Source organism: Narcine bancroftii, unplaced genomic scaffold, assembly GCF_036971445.1.
Source record: "Narcine bancroftii isolate sNarBan1 unplaced genomic scaffold, sNarBan1.hap1 Scaffold_125, whole genome shotgun sequence".
NCBI classification, from domain to species: Eukaryota; Metazoa; Chordata; class Chondrichthyes; order Torpediniformes; family Narcinidae; genus Narcine; species Narcine bancroftii.
The window spans coordinates 297,540-314,590 of NW_027211860.1; the positions used below are offsets into that span (position 1 = coordinate 297,540).

Genomic DNA, 17,051 nt, shown 5'->3' on the forward strand with positions numbered 1-17,051 from the left:
TGGCGGGGTCACTTCGAGGCCTGCTGGTGAAGTCAGTGGCCAGTTCACCCTACAGAAAAAAAACCTGCAAATTGATATTGCCTTTCTATAAGAAATCCATCTTCCCACACAGGAGCATAAGAAACTGAGGAAAGAATCGGTAGGACAGGCATCATCGTCATTCTTTCACTCCAAGGCCAGGGCGATCAATAACAACACTTTGAGAGACGATGATTGATCCACAAGGCTGAGATGTATTAGTTGATGGTCAGATTTACTCAGAATCCTGGATACTTTTAAATTTCCCTCCACCTAACAGTGATGATTCTTTATTCAGGATATTTTTCTCAGGGTATCGGGGGAACGACAAAATATACTTGGAGGGGTGACTTTAGTTTTTGCTGGATCCTGTTCTGGACAAGTCAACCTCGACAATATCCCAAATAAAAGCAGCCAAAACTACCTTGGCTTTTCTGAAAGATTGAAATTTGATATAGATGTGTGGAGGCCAATCCCCCCATTATTCCTCGACTCGGATTGGCCTTTCTTTGTTATCAACACAGCAAATTCGGAGAACATTCGTGCGAATACTTATCTTGAACCTTTGACCCTGTCTATCTTGATGCCAGAAAAAAAACAACTAATTCACAGAGATGGCCTTTGAACCCCACCCATCTTCAAAAACCAGATTTTGGCAAGGATATTAGTGACCAGATAAAGTTATTCTGGAAGTCAAACTGTGCCTCCTCGCCCACTAGTTTTGTATATTATGGGGACAAACAATATCACATACAAAAGGGATGAAGAAGAAATACATGTCAGAAATAGAAGAGCTGGAAACAAATTTGGAAATTGGAAAAGGTGTTCCAACAGTCTGGTTCCAAAGAATTCACATACTTAATAATGAAACAAATCAAATACAAATACATGTGGCATAGTTAAAAGAAAGAAGAAAGAAATCTCCCCATAGACCACCCCCATTGCCCCCTCCATCCCCTTGCTAAAAGGAAAAGAAGAAAAATGAGTACAAGGGACCACCAACGGGAGCATTGATTACTTTATTGTCCCTTTTCATAAACTGAGGCCTAAAGGAGAAAGGGAATATTCACACCCACCCTTTGTAAATATGGGCTCCACATTCTTCCATAATATATGGTTGTTGCCTCCCGCTAACCGGGACGCAACCCAGTACACAAGATGCCTGACGAACCCGGTGACTGCGAAGATCACGCGGGAACCAACAAACTTCATCCCAGGTGACATCCTGCACAGCGGGAAGCAATGAGCAATGGCGGGAACACCCACCAATCCTAGGCCAGTGCTGCCGTCTCTTAAGTCCTGTCGTCAGCAGCGGGAGGGTATACAAGAGATTCCTGTTCAACAAACCATTCTTCGACTTTGACTTCTTGGGTGTGTATCGTTCATTCCACACTTCACGGTAACTGTGAAGACTTTCACCATTGAACACCTCAAGCCACCACATCTGGACATTAGCAAACTGGTCTCCACTCAGCCCCAACAATGCAGATATAGGTGACCAAAAGCAGCGAACAGTGCTCCAATCACTGGTTCTGGGGTGGTGGGGGATCATGTTAACTGGGATGCCACCCTGTACACAAGATGGCCGATGAATGTGGTGACCACGCAGAGTCAATGGGGACCAACAACGTTCGTCCCAGGGGCGAACCCACACAGCAGGAATCAACAAGGATGGGAACACTGACCAATTGGAGGCCGACACGGATGTGACAACACTCTAGTTGACAGTAGCGGGGAGAGAATAGAAGTAGAGCTGCCAGTGTAATAAAGGAGTCTTTGACTTTGATTTCTTGAGTGTGTGTCCTTCTTTCCACCCTTCACAGTAGCGCGCATGCTCCAATTAAACATCAAATGGTCTTCCTCATTTACATCGGGAGTCACATGTATGGTTTCCTTACCTAAAGCGTGAGAAGTGCAGCAAAGATCGTCAGACTTGTTTCTGGTTTGTTTTAAGCGGGTGATAGGAGGAAAGTTTGAATATGGATCTCTTTGTCGTTGGGAACGAGGGAGATGACCTGACAACATTATGAGAGGACACGGTAGCTTGGATCGAGAGAGGATAATGCAAAGAAGCCGAACACCAAGTGTCACAATTTCCCAATAACCGATCGGCTGCTTGGACTTGAAGAAATGTCTTCAATGAAAATGTAATATCATTGGAATTCTCTTCCCTGTTGAAGGTTCATTTGAAATTGGGATCCATGGACTTGTGATGAGTTTATTGCCATATCCATTCGTAGCGGGATAATATGCATCAAACTTAGATGCAGATACTTTGAAAAAAGTAACAGGCATTAAATTGTAAGTGGTAATAAATATGAAGGAAAAGATTGATAATAAATAGTCTCCCTTGCAGTTGGGGTACAATGTATTCCTTGAGATCAGAGGAATCTTGGAGCCAGGACAAAGTGATCCCGTGTTTCCCAAGGATTTGATTGAGTTGTTGGGGTAGTTGTAAGTTGATGGGCCAAATGGTTTGCTGCTCCTTCCTCTGGCTCTGCTTTCTGTCTTACGATGCTGATTGGGTGCGTCTGTGTGTTCGCTCGCTCGCTGATTGGTTGCATCAATTGTGCGAGCCAATGGGTTGATTCGGTGAGGCTGCTATTGGATTGGACGCTGAGTCAGGTTGGATTGATGGGCGGGTTCGCGGGTTGATTGGCTCTTGCTGTGAGGAGGCGGGACGTTGGCGGCAGCATCGCCTGATCGGAGTCTGTCGCGTCGCCGCGAGCGCAAAATGGAAGAAGTTAGTGGCGGCGTCGGGACCTTCCTCAGCCACACGGTCCTGCAGCCCGCCAGGCCCCAGAGCCGAGGCGTCGGTGCAGGGCCTGATGGTGCCGACAGGGCGAGGCTGGGAGCTGCCCAGAGGGAGGGGGTGGGCAAGGGGGTAAGAAGGAGATTGGCGCATGCGTGGTGGGTTCGCGACTTGGTGTTCAGTTCGACCATGTGCGGCTGATACGCATGTGCCAACGGACGGCCAATGAGTGAACCTTTTGCGCAAGGACCAACCGAGGACTCGCGCATGTGCACTGAAATTAAGATGGCTGCCCCCAGCCCATGGACCCCCAGACACTGAGTCACAAAGTCAATCCACACATTTTGGGTTTGACGTGTCCTGTGTCTCTGTTCTCATTTGTCAAATCATTTGATTTTAAAAATAGGCTCTAAGACTTCAGATCTCCTCGCACGCGGTCAAAACCTTGACTTGCGACCATCGTGGACCCACCCTCCCCCGACGTGGTACTACGGTCGCAGGTCGGGGAGGACCTGTCGGGGTCATTGAGTCGCTTAGGAAGGGATGGAAAACCAATCCAATGTTTTTTGCTTTCCAATGCTCATAGAATGTGTCTGATTCCATTCCTTTTTCCTGTTGTAGCATCACATTCTTCATAAAGTTAGATGTTATTTTTTAAAGTTGTGTCACCTGAACAATAATGCTCCAACCCTTCTGATCCTGACATACCATGTGTCTAAAATGTCATGTTTCTCAGTTACGTCCGAATGCCTTGAAAAATATAGGGACTTTGGTGTTAACAATACAGAGTAAGAGAGAGCGCTGCTCAGGGAGCTGAAGAAGGAATTCGTCCATCGTTATTGAATGAAGATCTACCAGGACCAATGCCTGAAGAGGGTGCACAAAATCAGTGAACAAGTGCGGACTCGAAAGGCCAACATGGCCTGTTTCCGCTCTGTAAATAGTTATATGGTTATATTTCACCAATCCTTTTGAATTTATGATCTCTTGAATTTCTGGTCATGTTTTCTATTTAGGTTGGTGTATCTTGCAGACCTGTTTGGTTGCAGCAAGTAAGAAGTTATCACCTTGTAGCATCCGCTGTGGAAGTGCTACCACATACTGTTTTAAACTCCCCATGTGTGCTCGCTGGCCCACCCACTTCTGGTGACGTACTTCCCGACTTCCAGCTTTATGTCATTGTGTCGTGTTGTCACTCTCCAGCTGGCTGCCGCTACGTGGAAGTGTAGGGCTCCTCAGCCCATACATGGTGCTAGGAGTGGGCTCCTTCTCATCAGTGAAGGGGAGTCCGTGCCATCTTGGACTATCCGAGTGTGGCAGTGATTTGACCTCTTTTTGCTCACCTGGTCTCTTGGCGCACCATAATCTCAGCGTTTATAAGGGGGAAATTCTTTCAATGTTTCATTCAACTTTATTACAGAATTCTTCCTAGATTATCTGTGTAACATTGAATGTTATGGGTTTTCATGAACAGGGATCATGATTTTACTCATAATTTGGTGAGCCAATGGATGGGACATTTTTTACTAATGCCCCATGGGAATCCAAATAAAAATGAAGTGACAAAATTAGGAAGGTTTGTTGACCCTTGTTTTTAAGCAGGACGTCAGGATGATTTTCATCTTGCTTGCTGAATTAAAATGTGATTTGTCAGTTCTTAATGGCAGCTGCCATATTGGCATTGCAAGGAGAGATGGGAAATGGATCAGGTCCTTGGTGGTCCCAGTAATGCAACGTAGAAAGATGTCATGGGGCTGAATGTGGTTTAGGGAGGGAGAGGGTATTAATTTTTGGGAAACGTATGTGACCAGCCACCTATCAATATTTCCCTCAAATAGAAACTCCTGCTGGTAGAAGCCATTTCCTATTTTAAACAGGCCCAATGTCATTACCCAAGCAGATATTGTTTCGAGCCCAAAGGATCCCAAAACCAGTAGCAATAGACATTCACCCAGACAAGTGGTTTTTAAAACAAGTTATTTTTAATCAAATTTAAACATGAAAATAGAATGAAATTTTAATTTAACTCTATACTTAACTAACCCAAATTAACCCCCTTCTAATTCTTAGTGCACATGTTTGTAATGTGTATAAATTTAAGAAAAGTTCTTTGGTTCACATTTCAATCTCACTTCTCCTTCTTCCAAGTTCTCTGGATGCATGGAAATCTTCTGCTGTGCACAGAATTGAACATGTACAAACTTCACCAGGTTTTGGTGCTTGAAAGGTAAATGTTTACCAATCAGGACGGTTCTTGTAGGGTTTTTAGAGAGAGATTTGTTGTTCCAGGATTTCCAAAACTGAGGTACCACCATTATTCACCTCAATGTCTCGCTGATGAAACTTGCCCCGTCAGGGTTTTCCAGATGGTAACTTCTTTCTTCTCGCTACCACAGAGTTCATTGCTCACAACAGAACTAATTTCTTCTGCTCAAGCTGCTATATAAACAAAACCCAGGAGTGATTTTCCTCAAAGCACCCCGCAGAAAGGTACTTTAAGTCATCCGGCTCCATTTCCAAACAATGGTCATTCATTTTATGACATCAGTTCGATAAACACCTACTTGTGAATGTGAATAACATTCTCCAGAGATCTTCAATATTTCTTCAGTCTTTCAAATAAGATCTGTTTTAAAATGTGTGTGTGTATTTATGTAACCTACACTCAATCTTACCAAAATCCCAAATATTACCAACTTCTCCAAATATATTTATCCATTACAATAACATAAAGAGCATTTAAGAGACTCTTCGACAGGCATACATGGGTGAAAGAAAAACAGGGTTGAAGCGGGCGCACAGTACGGTATTACGAACTGCCACCGTCAGTGCACAGATTTATCTCACACATCGTGGGCTAACAGTGCTGGGAGGCAAAGTACAGTGAGTGGATCAGATGAAGGCCCCTGCCTAAAGGCGTGGGGCACTCATGGCTCGTAGCCTTAACCTGCTGATCCTGTGGACCGGAAGGTATTCACTAACGAGCTAATTTACAGGCAGGGAACAAAAGGTCTGTGTATGTCTGCAATAAAGCAGTATTGAGTTGACTACCTTTGTATGTGTTTGCCTTTATTTAGTAGCATCTACCTTCTTGGGACCTTCCCAAGATCGTGTTATATGGCGAGCTCTCCACTGGCCACCGTGACAGAGGAGCACCAAAGAAAAGGTACAAGGACTGCCTAAAGAAATCTCTTGGTGCCTGCCACATTGACCACCGCCAGTGGGCTGATATCGCCTCAAACCGTGCATCTTGGCGCCTCACAGTTTGACGGGCAGCAACCTCCTTTGAAGAAGACCGCAGAGCCCATCTCACTGACAAAAGGCAAAGGAGGAAAAACCTAACACCCAACCCCAACCAACCAATTTTCCCCTGCAGCCGCTGCAACCATGTCTGCCTGTCCCGCATCGGACTTGTCAGCCACAAACGAGCCTGCAGCTGACGTGGACTTTTTACCCCCTCCATAAATCTTCGTCCGCAAAGCCAAGCAAAAGAAAAGAAGTAGCATCTACCATAGTAGCTGCTACAGTGTATTATTCTTTTGTTAGGAATATCTAGATCAACACAACATCGTGGGCCAAAGGGCTTGTACCGTGCTGTAATATTCTGTTATTTCTGTTATTGCTTGACTTTGAATATCTGTTGTAAGCTGTGTGAGACTTCAATAATGTAGCAAATGTGCACCTCAACATTGCGGTCAGGAGTTTGTATCTCCTGGTTGACTTGAGCTTTTCTCATTTTTACTCAATGCTTTATAGTTCTGGTCAGTAAGAAAAGAAATATTGTGCATGTTGAGTATGTCATTATGATTGAAAGTAACACTGGAAAAGAGTCAGTAACACCAAGGTAAATAGCACCCTGTAGTGGCTGGTGCAGTTTCCTGATGGGCAGAAGTTATCTCTCAGTGGCTACAGTGATGTGAAAATGTGGGTAAATTATTTTGCATATGATTTATACATGGAAAAATTAGTTGTTGTTTGTTCCAGTTTCAGGTAGGTGTGGTCGCAAAGTGGGTAAGGATAGAAAATATTGGGGATCAACAACTGGGGTTGCATTTGATGGCGTGGAAGTCGATATGGATGCTCAGAATAAGGCTAATCTGATTAGGCAAGCCACTGGCTCTTATACTTCCACCAGTGAATTGAGAATTGAATTTTGAGTCATTTACGGTGGGTAACTTCAAAGTCTGTTGATTGTAAGACTAAATTAAGAGCCCTTTTGCCCCTGGCTGTGCTGAAAGATTGTTTTGTTTATAACTAATTCTTTCTGAGAGGGAGAATAGACTGAAGCTACTTTCCTACTCATTGTTGATATATTTTGCAGTAATATCTTTCAAATAATTACGGACTCCTAATTACCACATGCAATCCCCAGTCACTTTATCATTTCTGCCACCTACGACACGCTGGAGTCACATCTTCCCCTCCCCCTTTCTGCTTTTACCAGGGACTGCTTTCATCCTGTCATTCTGGTTTGCTAATCTCTCTCCACACATTCCTCCCTGTCCTAGGTCACCACCCTTCCCACCACCCCTGCCCATCACCCTTCCCCTCCCCAGGTTTCACTCTCACTCCTGTTGATTCACCCAGTTCCCCTTGTATTCTCTCTTCCAAACCAGATGACTTATAAATGTGGGCAGAGAAATGGCAGATGAAGTTTAATCTGGACAAGTATCTTGCACTTTGAGAGAACTTGTCATACTGTTGCAAAGAGGGATCTTGGGGTCCAAGCGCGAGCTCCTTGAAAGAGGCAACACAAGTGGAGGGTGTTAAAGAAAGTATTCTTCATTGAGCAGGGCATGAAGTATAAATGTGGTTAGACCACATTTCGAGTGTTTTCTGCATTTCTAGTTGCTGCATGACAAAAGGAGTTTATCAGGGGGTTGCTTGGTTTAGAGCATTGGGTCTAAGGAGAGGTTGGACAAATTTGGAGTATTTGAGGCTGAGAGATGACCTGGTTGAAATTTATCCAATTATTTTAGTCCTGGAGAAGGTAGATTTCTTCTTCCCCCACCCCTGTGGGAGATGTAAAAATACTACAATACCTATATTGAACATGAGAGAGGAAAAGGAGAGAAGTGAGACAGGGTTTTGCACAGTGCGTTGGGGGTTTGGCACACGCTGCCAAGATAATGGTGAAATCACCACGATTTAAGAGGCATTTGGTTGGGCACATGAACAAGAGGGAATGGGTGATGTGTTTGGACCATGTGCTGACAGATGGGATTAATTTAAATGAGCATCATGGTCACCACAGATATTGTTCACCAAATGGCCTATTCCTGGGCTGCTCTGTTGGGTGATGATTCATCTCTTTTCAAGGATAGTTGCCGATGGGCAGTAAACTTGTCACAGAAGCCTAACTCCAATGAATGTATTTAGAACATTTCCATGAGTTAATTCCCAGTAGAAACACCATTTTATCATTCAAGATGTGTAGCCACAGCAATAATGCAAAGTTTGAAGGCCATCATCACTGAATCCATTTTAATCAGCCTTCACCTTGTACAATGTTCAGTTGAGACAAGAAAATCAAAATGGAACTTTTAACCTCTAGGAAAGATGAGTAATCCTCTGTACCACAGAATTATTGCTGAAAAAATATTTGGAAAATTTTGTGAATTCAGCTTCCAAAGAGGGGATGAAGAGGAACCACAACAAGATTTTAAAAGATTAAACCCAGAACATTTATTAGAAGATGTTCATCACAATAAACATGTTCAGGTTCAGTAATGATCGATTCTGGAATGGCATGTGGCCGTAATAAAAGGAATGCAGGATAGATATATTCCAAGGAAAAAGAAATTAATGATTTAGATTGTGGTTTAAATGGTTTTGTGGCCAAATTTGCGGAGGTCACCAAGATAGGGGACAGAGTAGGAAGTGTAGAAACCGTAAAGATGCAGAAGGGTATAAACAGATTAGGAAACTGGGCAAAATGATGGCAGATGAGATTTAACACCAAGACATTTACTGTTGTACATTTTGGCAGTGGAAATAAACAGGAAGCATACTATTTGGATGGGATGAAAATTCAGACCTTGGATGTGCAAAGGGACCTGGGTGTCCTTGTGCAAGGAAGCCTAAAAGTTAATAACCAGGTGAAATTGGTCATGAAGAAAGCGAATGCTATGTTGGCATTCATTTCAAGAGGATTAGTGTACAAGAGTAAAGAGGTGTTGATTAGGCTCTATGGGGCACTGGTGAGACCTCATTTCGAGTACCAGGTGCAGTTTTGGGCCCCCTATCTGAGAAAGGATTTGATGTTGTTGGAGAGAGTGCAGAGGAGAATGACTAGGATGATTCCCAGAATGCAAAGGATAACGTACGAGGAGTGTGTGACAGCTCTTGGGTTGTATTCATTGGAGTACAGGAAATTAAAGAAGAAATCTCAAGGAGGCATTTTCTATTTTGAAAGGTTTAGATAGGGTGGATGCGGGTAAGATGTTTCCCTTGGTAGGTGAATCGAGGACAAGAAAATGAGAGGTTATCCATATAAAATAGAGATTGGGAGTAACTTCTTTAACCAGAGGGTCATGGATCTGTGGAACTCACTGCCTGTTACAGCAGTGGAAGACAGATCACTGGGAGTATTTAAACAAGAAATATACAAGTATCTCATAGTGAGAGCATGAAGGGATATATGGAAAAGTCTAGAAATTGGAAGGGGTGTCGAGTAGCTTAGTGTTTACGGAGCCGACTCAATGGGCCTGGTAGTCTGGTTCTGTTCCTTTCTCTTGGAAGCTTGTTCTCATTTGAGAGAGATTATTGAAGGCAACTGGGAAAATGGAAAAATTCTCGGCAGTTGTTAGAGTAGGTTATTAGTTTGGCATCTCTCTGTAAAATTCCAAACCCGTCTGTCACTTTCGATCAGTGCCGGTCCCACTAACCCCTGAAGAACATGGACTTTCTAATATGTCATGTGTTCTTTCAGCTACAAATGATTCTCTTAATCAACCATGGCCAGAGGTCACTCACATTTCATATCAGTCTTGCAATCATTTTGGGTATGTTTTCAGTTGTAAATGTGGAAAATTCCATTTTGGGAGTGGATTTCTTGTCACATCTTTCAGTGATGTATTTGAAAAAACGTTGTGTGGACAGCAGCTCTCGAATGCACGTGAGCTGCATTTGTTGTCCTTCCAATGCCATCTGCTGCCTGACAAGCCTTCAACCTGACTCCTGCCCTTTCCGAGCCTTGCTCAAGTGTTTCGTGATCCCATTGTAATAGTGTATGGACATGCAATAAGCCACCATATAAAGGCAGGGTCTGAGACACAGGCTCATAATACCCCCAGATTATCTTAAAATTGCAAGATTGGATTGGCAAGAGTTGGGCGTAGTCCACAGATCTGACAGCTGCTGGGCTTCACGGTTGCATATGGTTCTGAAAAATACTAGGGATTGGCGGCCTTGCAGAGATGATCGTCCCCTGAACAATTCCACCGTGCCTGACTGATACAATATTCCAAATTGACAAGACTTCTCAGCCAACCTCCACGGCAAATATGCATTTGCTAAAATAGATCTAGTACATGCTTACTATTAGATTCCATTTGAGTCTTCGGATGTCACGAAGACAGCAGTGATGGTTCCGTTCGGCATGTTTGAGTTTCTGAGAATACCATTCGGTCCATGGAATGCAGCTCAGACATTCCAGTGGTTCATGGACCACGAACTCACTGGCCTTGGGTTTTTTTTGGTGCTTGTGTTGATCGAGGAGATTCTGGTTGTAAGTGTGGATGAAGAGAAGCACAAGAGCCACCTTATCTCATTGTTTCCGAGGCTTGAGGAATGTGGCATCGTGATCAATCCCAGGAAAGTGTTTCTGGAGCTTCTGATCTTGTATTTTTGAGACCTAGAGTTATGCAACCTGGTATTTTGCCGGATGAATGGAAAGTGCATGAAATTTGAGAATTTCCTCCCCCATTACATTTGGCCAATTGTGATGGTTTTAGGTATGAGGAATTTTTATCGCTGTTCCCTGGTGAATGCCACAGCATCTCTATTACCTCTTGCTGAACAACTCAAAGGATATGATGTCTGCTTCAAAAAGACATTATCTTTGGGAGATGCTTTTTTTCCAGCCAAGCGGTCACCGGCTCAGGCAAAGTATAGTACATTTGGGCAAGAACTCTTAGCTATCTATCTCGCAGTGAAACGTTTCTGTTTTAAAAAATATATATTTATAGTTTTGTATACAGTTCAATATAATAATAGAATCATATCCAAATGATACGTTCAATGATCAAAATAGAATAAAAAATAAATGGTTGTACTGTACATAAAAGTGAGAAGAGAGAAAAAGTATAAAAGAAAAAAATACAGATCTAGGTGCAAAGCTCCTGTGATAACTATTCCCTCCCAAAAGGAAAGGCCGGAAATTTGATATAGTAGAATTAAACCAACATGATAAGGTTCAACCATTAAGATTAAAGAAAAGTGGTGGTGGGGTGGGGAACTGAAAACATTAGATATCAAAACATATATCTAAATATGGTTTGCATATTTTGATGTATGTATCATAACCATTTCTAATATAAAACATCAATTTTGCTAAGGGAATACAATTTTGCATTTCCCCACAATCAATTTTAAGATGGGATTCAGATTTCCATGGATTTGCTTTTCAACTCCTGGCCACTGCAAATGTGACTTTAAAAAATAATTAATTGGTATTTTGAGAACTTGAATTAGGCTTCTAAATCATTTACATTTCCCAAAAGTAAAAGCTCAGGTGTTGATGGGAAACATGATTATAATTTATTCCAAAGAATTGCTCACATCTTTCCAAAATGATGTCACCTTGAGACATGACCAGAGAGAATCTATAAACGTACCAAATTCTGTGCCACATCTAAAACATAAATTTGAAAAATTTGGAATAAATTAATTGATGTGGCATTAAGTATAATTGATGAATAAGTTTATAATTAACTTATCTATCGAAAACATTAATTACTGTCCCAACAAATGTCAGACCAGCAAAATGGGTCAATTTCAGTTGTCAAATCCAATTTCCATCTTTTTATTTATTCAAGTCTGGATTTGGAGATACCTCTTGAAGTAGAAGATACAATTTGGAAATAAGTTTATTTGTAATTCCCTCATGAATCCCAATCTCCAATTCAATATTTCAACTTTTTATTGTAAGGTAATCCTTTGACCATTTGTACAGACCACCAGCCTCTTATGCATACTGCAAGTACAAGCACACATCTCTACTTGCCCAGATAGATTTGGCACTTGGACTTCATCCTACAATTTTCATTGGACATACAACACATCTGAGTAAAGGCGAATGCTGTGGCTGGTGCCCTATCCAGGTGTGACATTACATTCAACTACTGCCATTGATTTCACTGCCATGGTTCATGCACGGCACACTGATCCCGATTTCATCCTGTGAAACCAGATCAACTCTGGTCTCCTTCTTCAAGATGTGACCCTGGATGAATTGGGTGAAGAGTTGGTCTGTGATTTTTTTTCCCCAACAGGAAGGACTATGCCATTTGTGTGGGCGGCTATGAGGCAGGAGATTTCTCTTCACAATCTATCACTTCCTGGTAGAAGAGCATCAATCAAACTGGGTAAGGAACATCTTACCTGGCTTCATGTTAAACAGAATGTTGGATTATGGGCAAGGACTCACTTGCTGGATCAACGCCCGAAAGTCTCCAGGCACATGAAATTCAAGCTGGGGGAGTTTGTTGTTTTGGATTCCCATGTCCAACATGTGCACCTTGTGGCTTGGAAGGTCCACTTCCGCCATCTCGGCAATGTACTTATCTGATCACGTTTGAGGACAGGACAACCAGGTGGCAGGATGGAATTCCTATCATCGGCATCTCTGCAGAGACAATTATTTGGGCTTTCATGGATCATTGGATTCCATTTTTTGGTGTCTGGGCACGATTACAACAGATTGAGGGGTTCAGTTCAAGTCAGCATTGGTTTGAGTTCTCACAGAGCCTCTGGGCACTACATGAATTACGGCTAAGTATTTCAGGCTAACAGCCTCTTTGAGCACTTCCATCGTTGGGTGGGGGGGGGCTCCGGATTTTTCCCACTGTTCAAAAAGTATGGGGGGGGTTGAAGGTGAATTGGGAGGCACAGGCTTGTGGGCCTAAAGGGTTTGTTACTGTGCTGTAACTAATCTTAAAGTATCGCATTGACTCTGATATGTCACTAATGTAAATCTTGGTAGTAATGGTGTGTATGATTCTGCTTTGTCTTGATCACTGCGGCTATTGGCCTCGTCTCTCATGTGGAACCCTATAACTTGTGTGTTTTGGAATTACCTAGTTGTGAGGAGTATATCTGAATGAATAGCTTTGCTAATTGTTCAGCATGTTAACATTTAAAGTCCATCTAACCTTGTCTGCCAAGTCTGCACTGGAAAATTGAAAATGTTACTCCACTCTTTAAGAAGGAAGAGAGGCAAAAGACTGTAAATTTTAGACCATGTCTTCACATAAAAAAAATTATTATGAAAATTATGTTATCTTTTCCAAACAAATACAAGCTTTCTTTATGCCAACGATTCATATTTAAATCCACATAATTTATCCACGTAATAACAATACATTCACTAGCCAATACTAATGTGAACCGAATAAATTCAATTTGAGATTTATCCATTCTTAAACCCATTGTTAAAGTTGTAATATACACTATTTAAAAAAAGCAGTGGATCTACCATTAAAGTAGTCTCTAATAAATCCACCTTAAACTCTTTAATTTTTTCTCCAAAAAGACTTACTTTATCACACAACCAGACAGAATTGAAAAAAAAGTACCAATTTGAGTCCCACAATGAAAACACAAATCTGAATGACTAAATCCATATCTATTTAACTTTTCCGGCGTTTAATACAACTTTAGTCACACTATCTTCACACATAGTAGCCCATCCTTCTTGGGATAATTCTAAGGTTAAATCTTTGATTTATCTAAATCCAGTTTAGCCATTTTCTCTTGCAACAAAGAATACATTTCTGAAATAAATCCCTTTCTGCCCCATTTACAATTACATTTTTAAATTTAGTTAACTTAGGCATCTTCAATTCCTGCCAAAAATTCTTCACTACTGGAGCACATACTTTAAAATATGCAAACAAAGAATTTAATGGTACCTCAAATTTTCCCCAAGCCTATCAAAAGAAAGAAATATCCCATCTTTAAAACAATCTGCAAACACTTGAATACCTTTCAAATGGGAAATCTTTAAATATTGAGATTATTCATCAAGAAGGATATGAATTTATCCTGATATAATGGAATTTATAATGAAACCTTATCTCCAGTTCCTATTCCCTGATTTCTTTTATACCAAATATCACTTAAGTGTCATAATACTGGCACATTATAATAATGCAAAAGATGAGGAGTCCATCAAAATATACATTGATGTATAATAGAATGAGAAATCTGTGCAAATGCCTCTTTAGCCCAGCGAGGAGGATGATTAACATTTAACATCATATTAATAAATTTTAACTGATAATTAACTAATAGTTTAATAAATAATTCTGAAAATAAGACCATTGTAGTCTCGAAAGCATATTTCCCTGTCAATGTTTGCAATAATACTCTAGTCAATATACTTTTCTATAAAAATATTCTGATTGCTGCATAACTCTTTAAAAAAATATGTTTGGAAGTGAACATAGAATTGATTGAAAAAGATATGAATACAAGGAAAAATATTCATTTTAACACAATTCACATGTGTCATTTATGTCAAAGGAAGACCTTTTCATTTAATTAAATCAGCTTTAATTTTTGTCTTTAGTAAAACATAGTTCAACGTACACAAATATTGATAAGCCGCATCAAACAATAGCCATAAATATTTCATTTTCTTAGTCCATCTAAGCTGTGTAATCTGTTTACCAGCAGTATAATCTTCCTCTGTAATTGATAATATGTACCTCTTATTCCAATTAACCTTATAAGCAGACATTTCTCCACATTGTACCAAACAGGTTTGCAGATGTCATAATGATTGCTGAGGATTTGTTAAATATATTGGTACATCATCTGCAAACAAATGAATCTTACATTCCTCTTCATTTATTTTAATCCCACTAATTTTATCATTTTATCTTTTAGCCTGGGCTACCGGTTCTATCACCAATGTCGACAAAGGACAACATTGCCTTGTGGAGCGTGTTAAATTAAACGTATCTGAAATTTGTCCATTCGTCACCATACTCGCCAAAGGATTTTTATACAAGGCTTTAACCCAAAAAAGGTAAAAAAGGTCCAAACTTAAACCTTTCAAGTATTTTAAATAAAAAGTATCTTTCAACTTGATCAAAGGCTTTTTACGCATCTAATACCACTATCACTGATTGATTCAAACAATGTCTTGACACATTAATCAACGTCAACAGTCAAGCAATATTTTCAGAAGAAAATCTATTCTTAATGAAACCTGCTAGATCAACGTATTAAACGTGTCAAATACTTTGCAAGTCTATTAGCTACTATCTTATAATCTACATTTAAAAAAGAAATTGGTCGATATGAAACAACTTTGAATGGGGGTCTCTTTTTCTCCAAGCCTATTCCTATTGGGCATCTCAGCTACTTCCTTGCCCATTTGCTCTTCTAGTTCCCTCTTCCCATTTGGCGGCCTATAATATACCCTTATAATAATAACCTCACCCTTCTTATTTTTTAGTTTTACCCACACTGCCTCCCTCGAAGAGCAGTTCAGTCAAAGAAGGATGAACACGCTGACGGGCGGCAAGAATGGTGTTTTTACCATCGCCATTGTGGGAAAAATGCCCATAAATGTGTCCTGCCACATACCTATTACAGAAGAAAGGCAGGAAACGAAAAACCAGCTTCTACTATTGGCCTCGGCAGCTGGTACAAGAACGGGCCTATTTTATCTTCAAGACGACACGTTTCTTGTAGACACAAGTGCTGAGGTCCGTTTGCTCCCACCCAACCTATTTTGAAATATAAACCACATCAATAACAACACCTGGCTCTTCAAACAGCAAATGGGATGATAATTCCCTGCTTTGGCACATGACAGGTCATGTTTGGGATAGCAGGTGTGACATTCCATTGGAACTGCGTATTGGCTTCCATTGCACAACCCATTATGGGTGCAGATTTTTTAAGGTCTCATGACTTGCTAGTAGACGTGAATTGGAGGAAATTGGTTCATGCTACCACTTTTCAAACATACCCACTGGTCTGCAGCAAAGGGAGAGTTTCCCATCTCGGGGTCCAGACCCTGCACAAAGATGCCTACGCTGTCCTGCTCAATGAATTTCCCGGTATTATCTCTCCGAATTTCAATACCTCCAAAACAGTACATCGAGGGCCATTGCCAACATCTCACATTCTTTAGCCGACATTGATGGCCATTGGAGATGAAATATCGTGCATTGTATCAAGGCACACGGCACTTCTGATTTGTTTTGGAGAGTCGGCATTTCACTGTGTTCACAGACCACCAGCCACTCGTTTTTGCCTTCAGCAAAATAACGGATCCATGGTCAGCAAGACAGCGGGTTAGTTTCTGGTGACGGTTCTGGGGGGGGGGGGGATGTAGCAGTTGTCTTGTGGGCCGAGTGGGCAAGGTTCTTTGGCAGGTGCGTGAATTCATAAGACAGACAGCTGGGAACTCATTCATTTAATTGACTGACCACGCGTGGTGCTGTGTGCTGAGGAATGGCACATTGATCTATGGATTCTCCTGCTGAAAGGCGTGGGACACTCTCAGGGCTTAATTTAAACCTGTGGTCCTGTGGATTGGCAGCAAACTCATAATGATGTTCCACCTTGACCCATGGAGCCCGGGACATGCAGTAAATTAAAGAAGCCTGTAAAGTCTGAATAAAGCAGTCTTGTGTTGACTAGCCTGGTGTGTGTGTGGTGTGTGTGTGTGTGTGTGTGTTGCTTTAGTAGCTCTATCGAAGTAGCCGCTAAATGCATAAATATTTGGGGTGATTATCGCACTTACAGGATACTTTTCATCCATCTCACAGCCTGTGGGAAGAAGCTATTCCCCAGCCTGGCAGTCCTGATTTTGATGATGGACGTGGTTAAAGATGCACGGAAATGGTCTTTTTACTGTTCCTTGAGCCCTATTTGAACAACACTCCCAGTAAATGTCATCTACAGAAGGAAGGGACACCCCAGTGATCCTCACAACTCTTTGCATCATTCCTGACTGATGCTTTACAGCTACTAGACCATCCAAAGGTGTAGCCAGACAGGAGACTCAACTGCGCTCCTGTAAAATCTCAGGATGAGAGGC

General features: G+C 41.5%; 1 protein-coding gene across 6 annotated transcripts in view; it reads left to right on the forward strand.

The window, feature by feature from the left end:
• The window catches only part of LOC138750369 (glycogen synthase kinase-3 alpha-like), a 75,444-nt gene extending 60,427 nt beyond the window's left edge, over positions 1–15,017 (forward strand). For 3 of the 6 annotated variants that reach the window (XM_069912433.1, XM_069912435.1, XM_069912436.1), the window contains 2 exons: positions 4,919–4,997; positions 5,848–6,422. In XM_069912433.1, coding sequence (XP_069768534.1) covers positions 4,919–4,997; positions 5,848–5,953 — 185 coding nt within the window. In that variant the 3' untranslated portion in view covers positions 5,954–6,422. Of the gene's footprint in view, positions 1–112; positions 2,071–4,918; positions 4,998–5,847; positions 6,423–14,881 lie in introns of those variants that run through there. The other 3 variants (XM_069912434.1, XM_069912441.1, XM_069912438.1) reach the window with 3 other exon arrangements.
• The last annotated feature ends 2,034 nt before the right edge of the window (positions 15,018–17,051 follow it).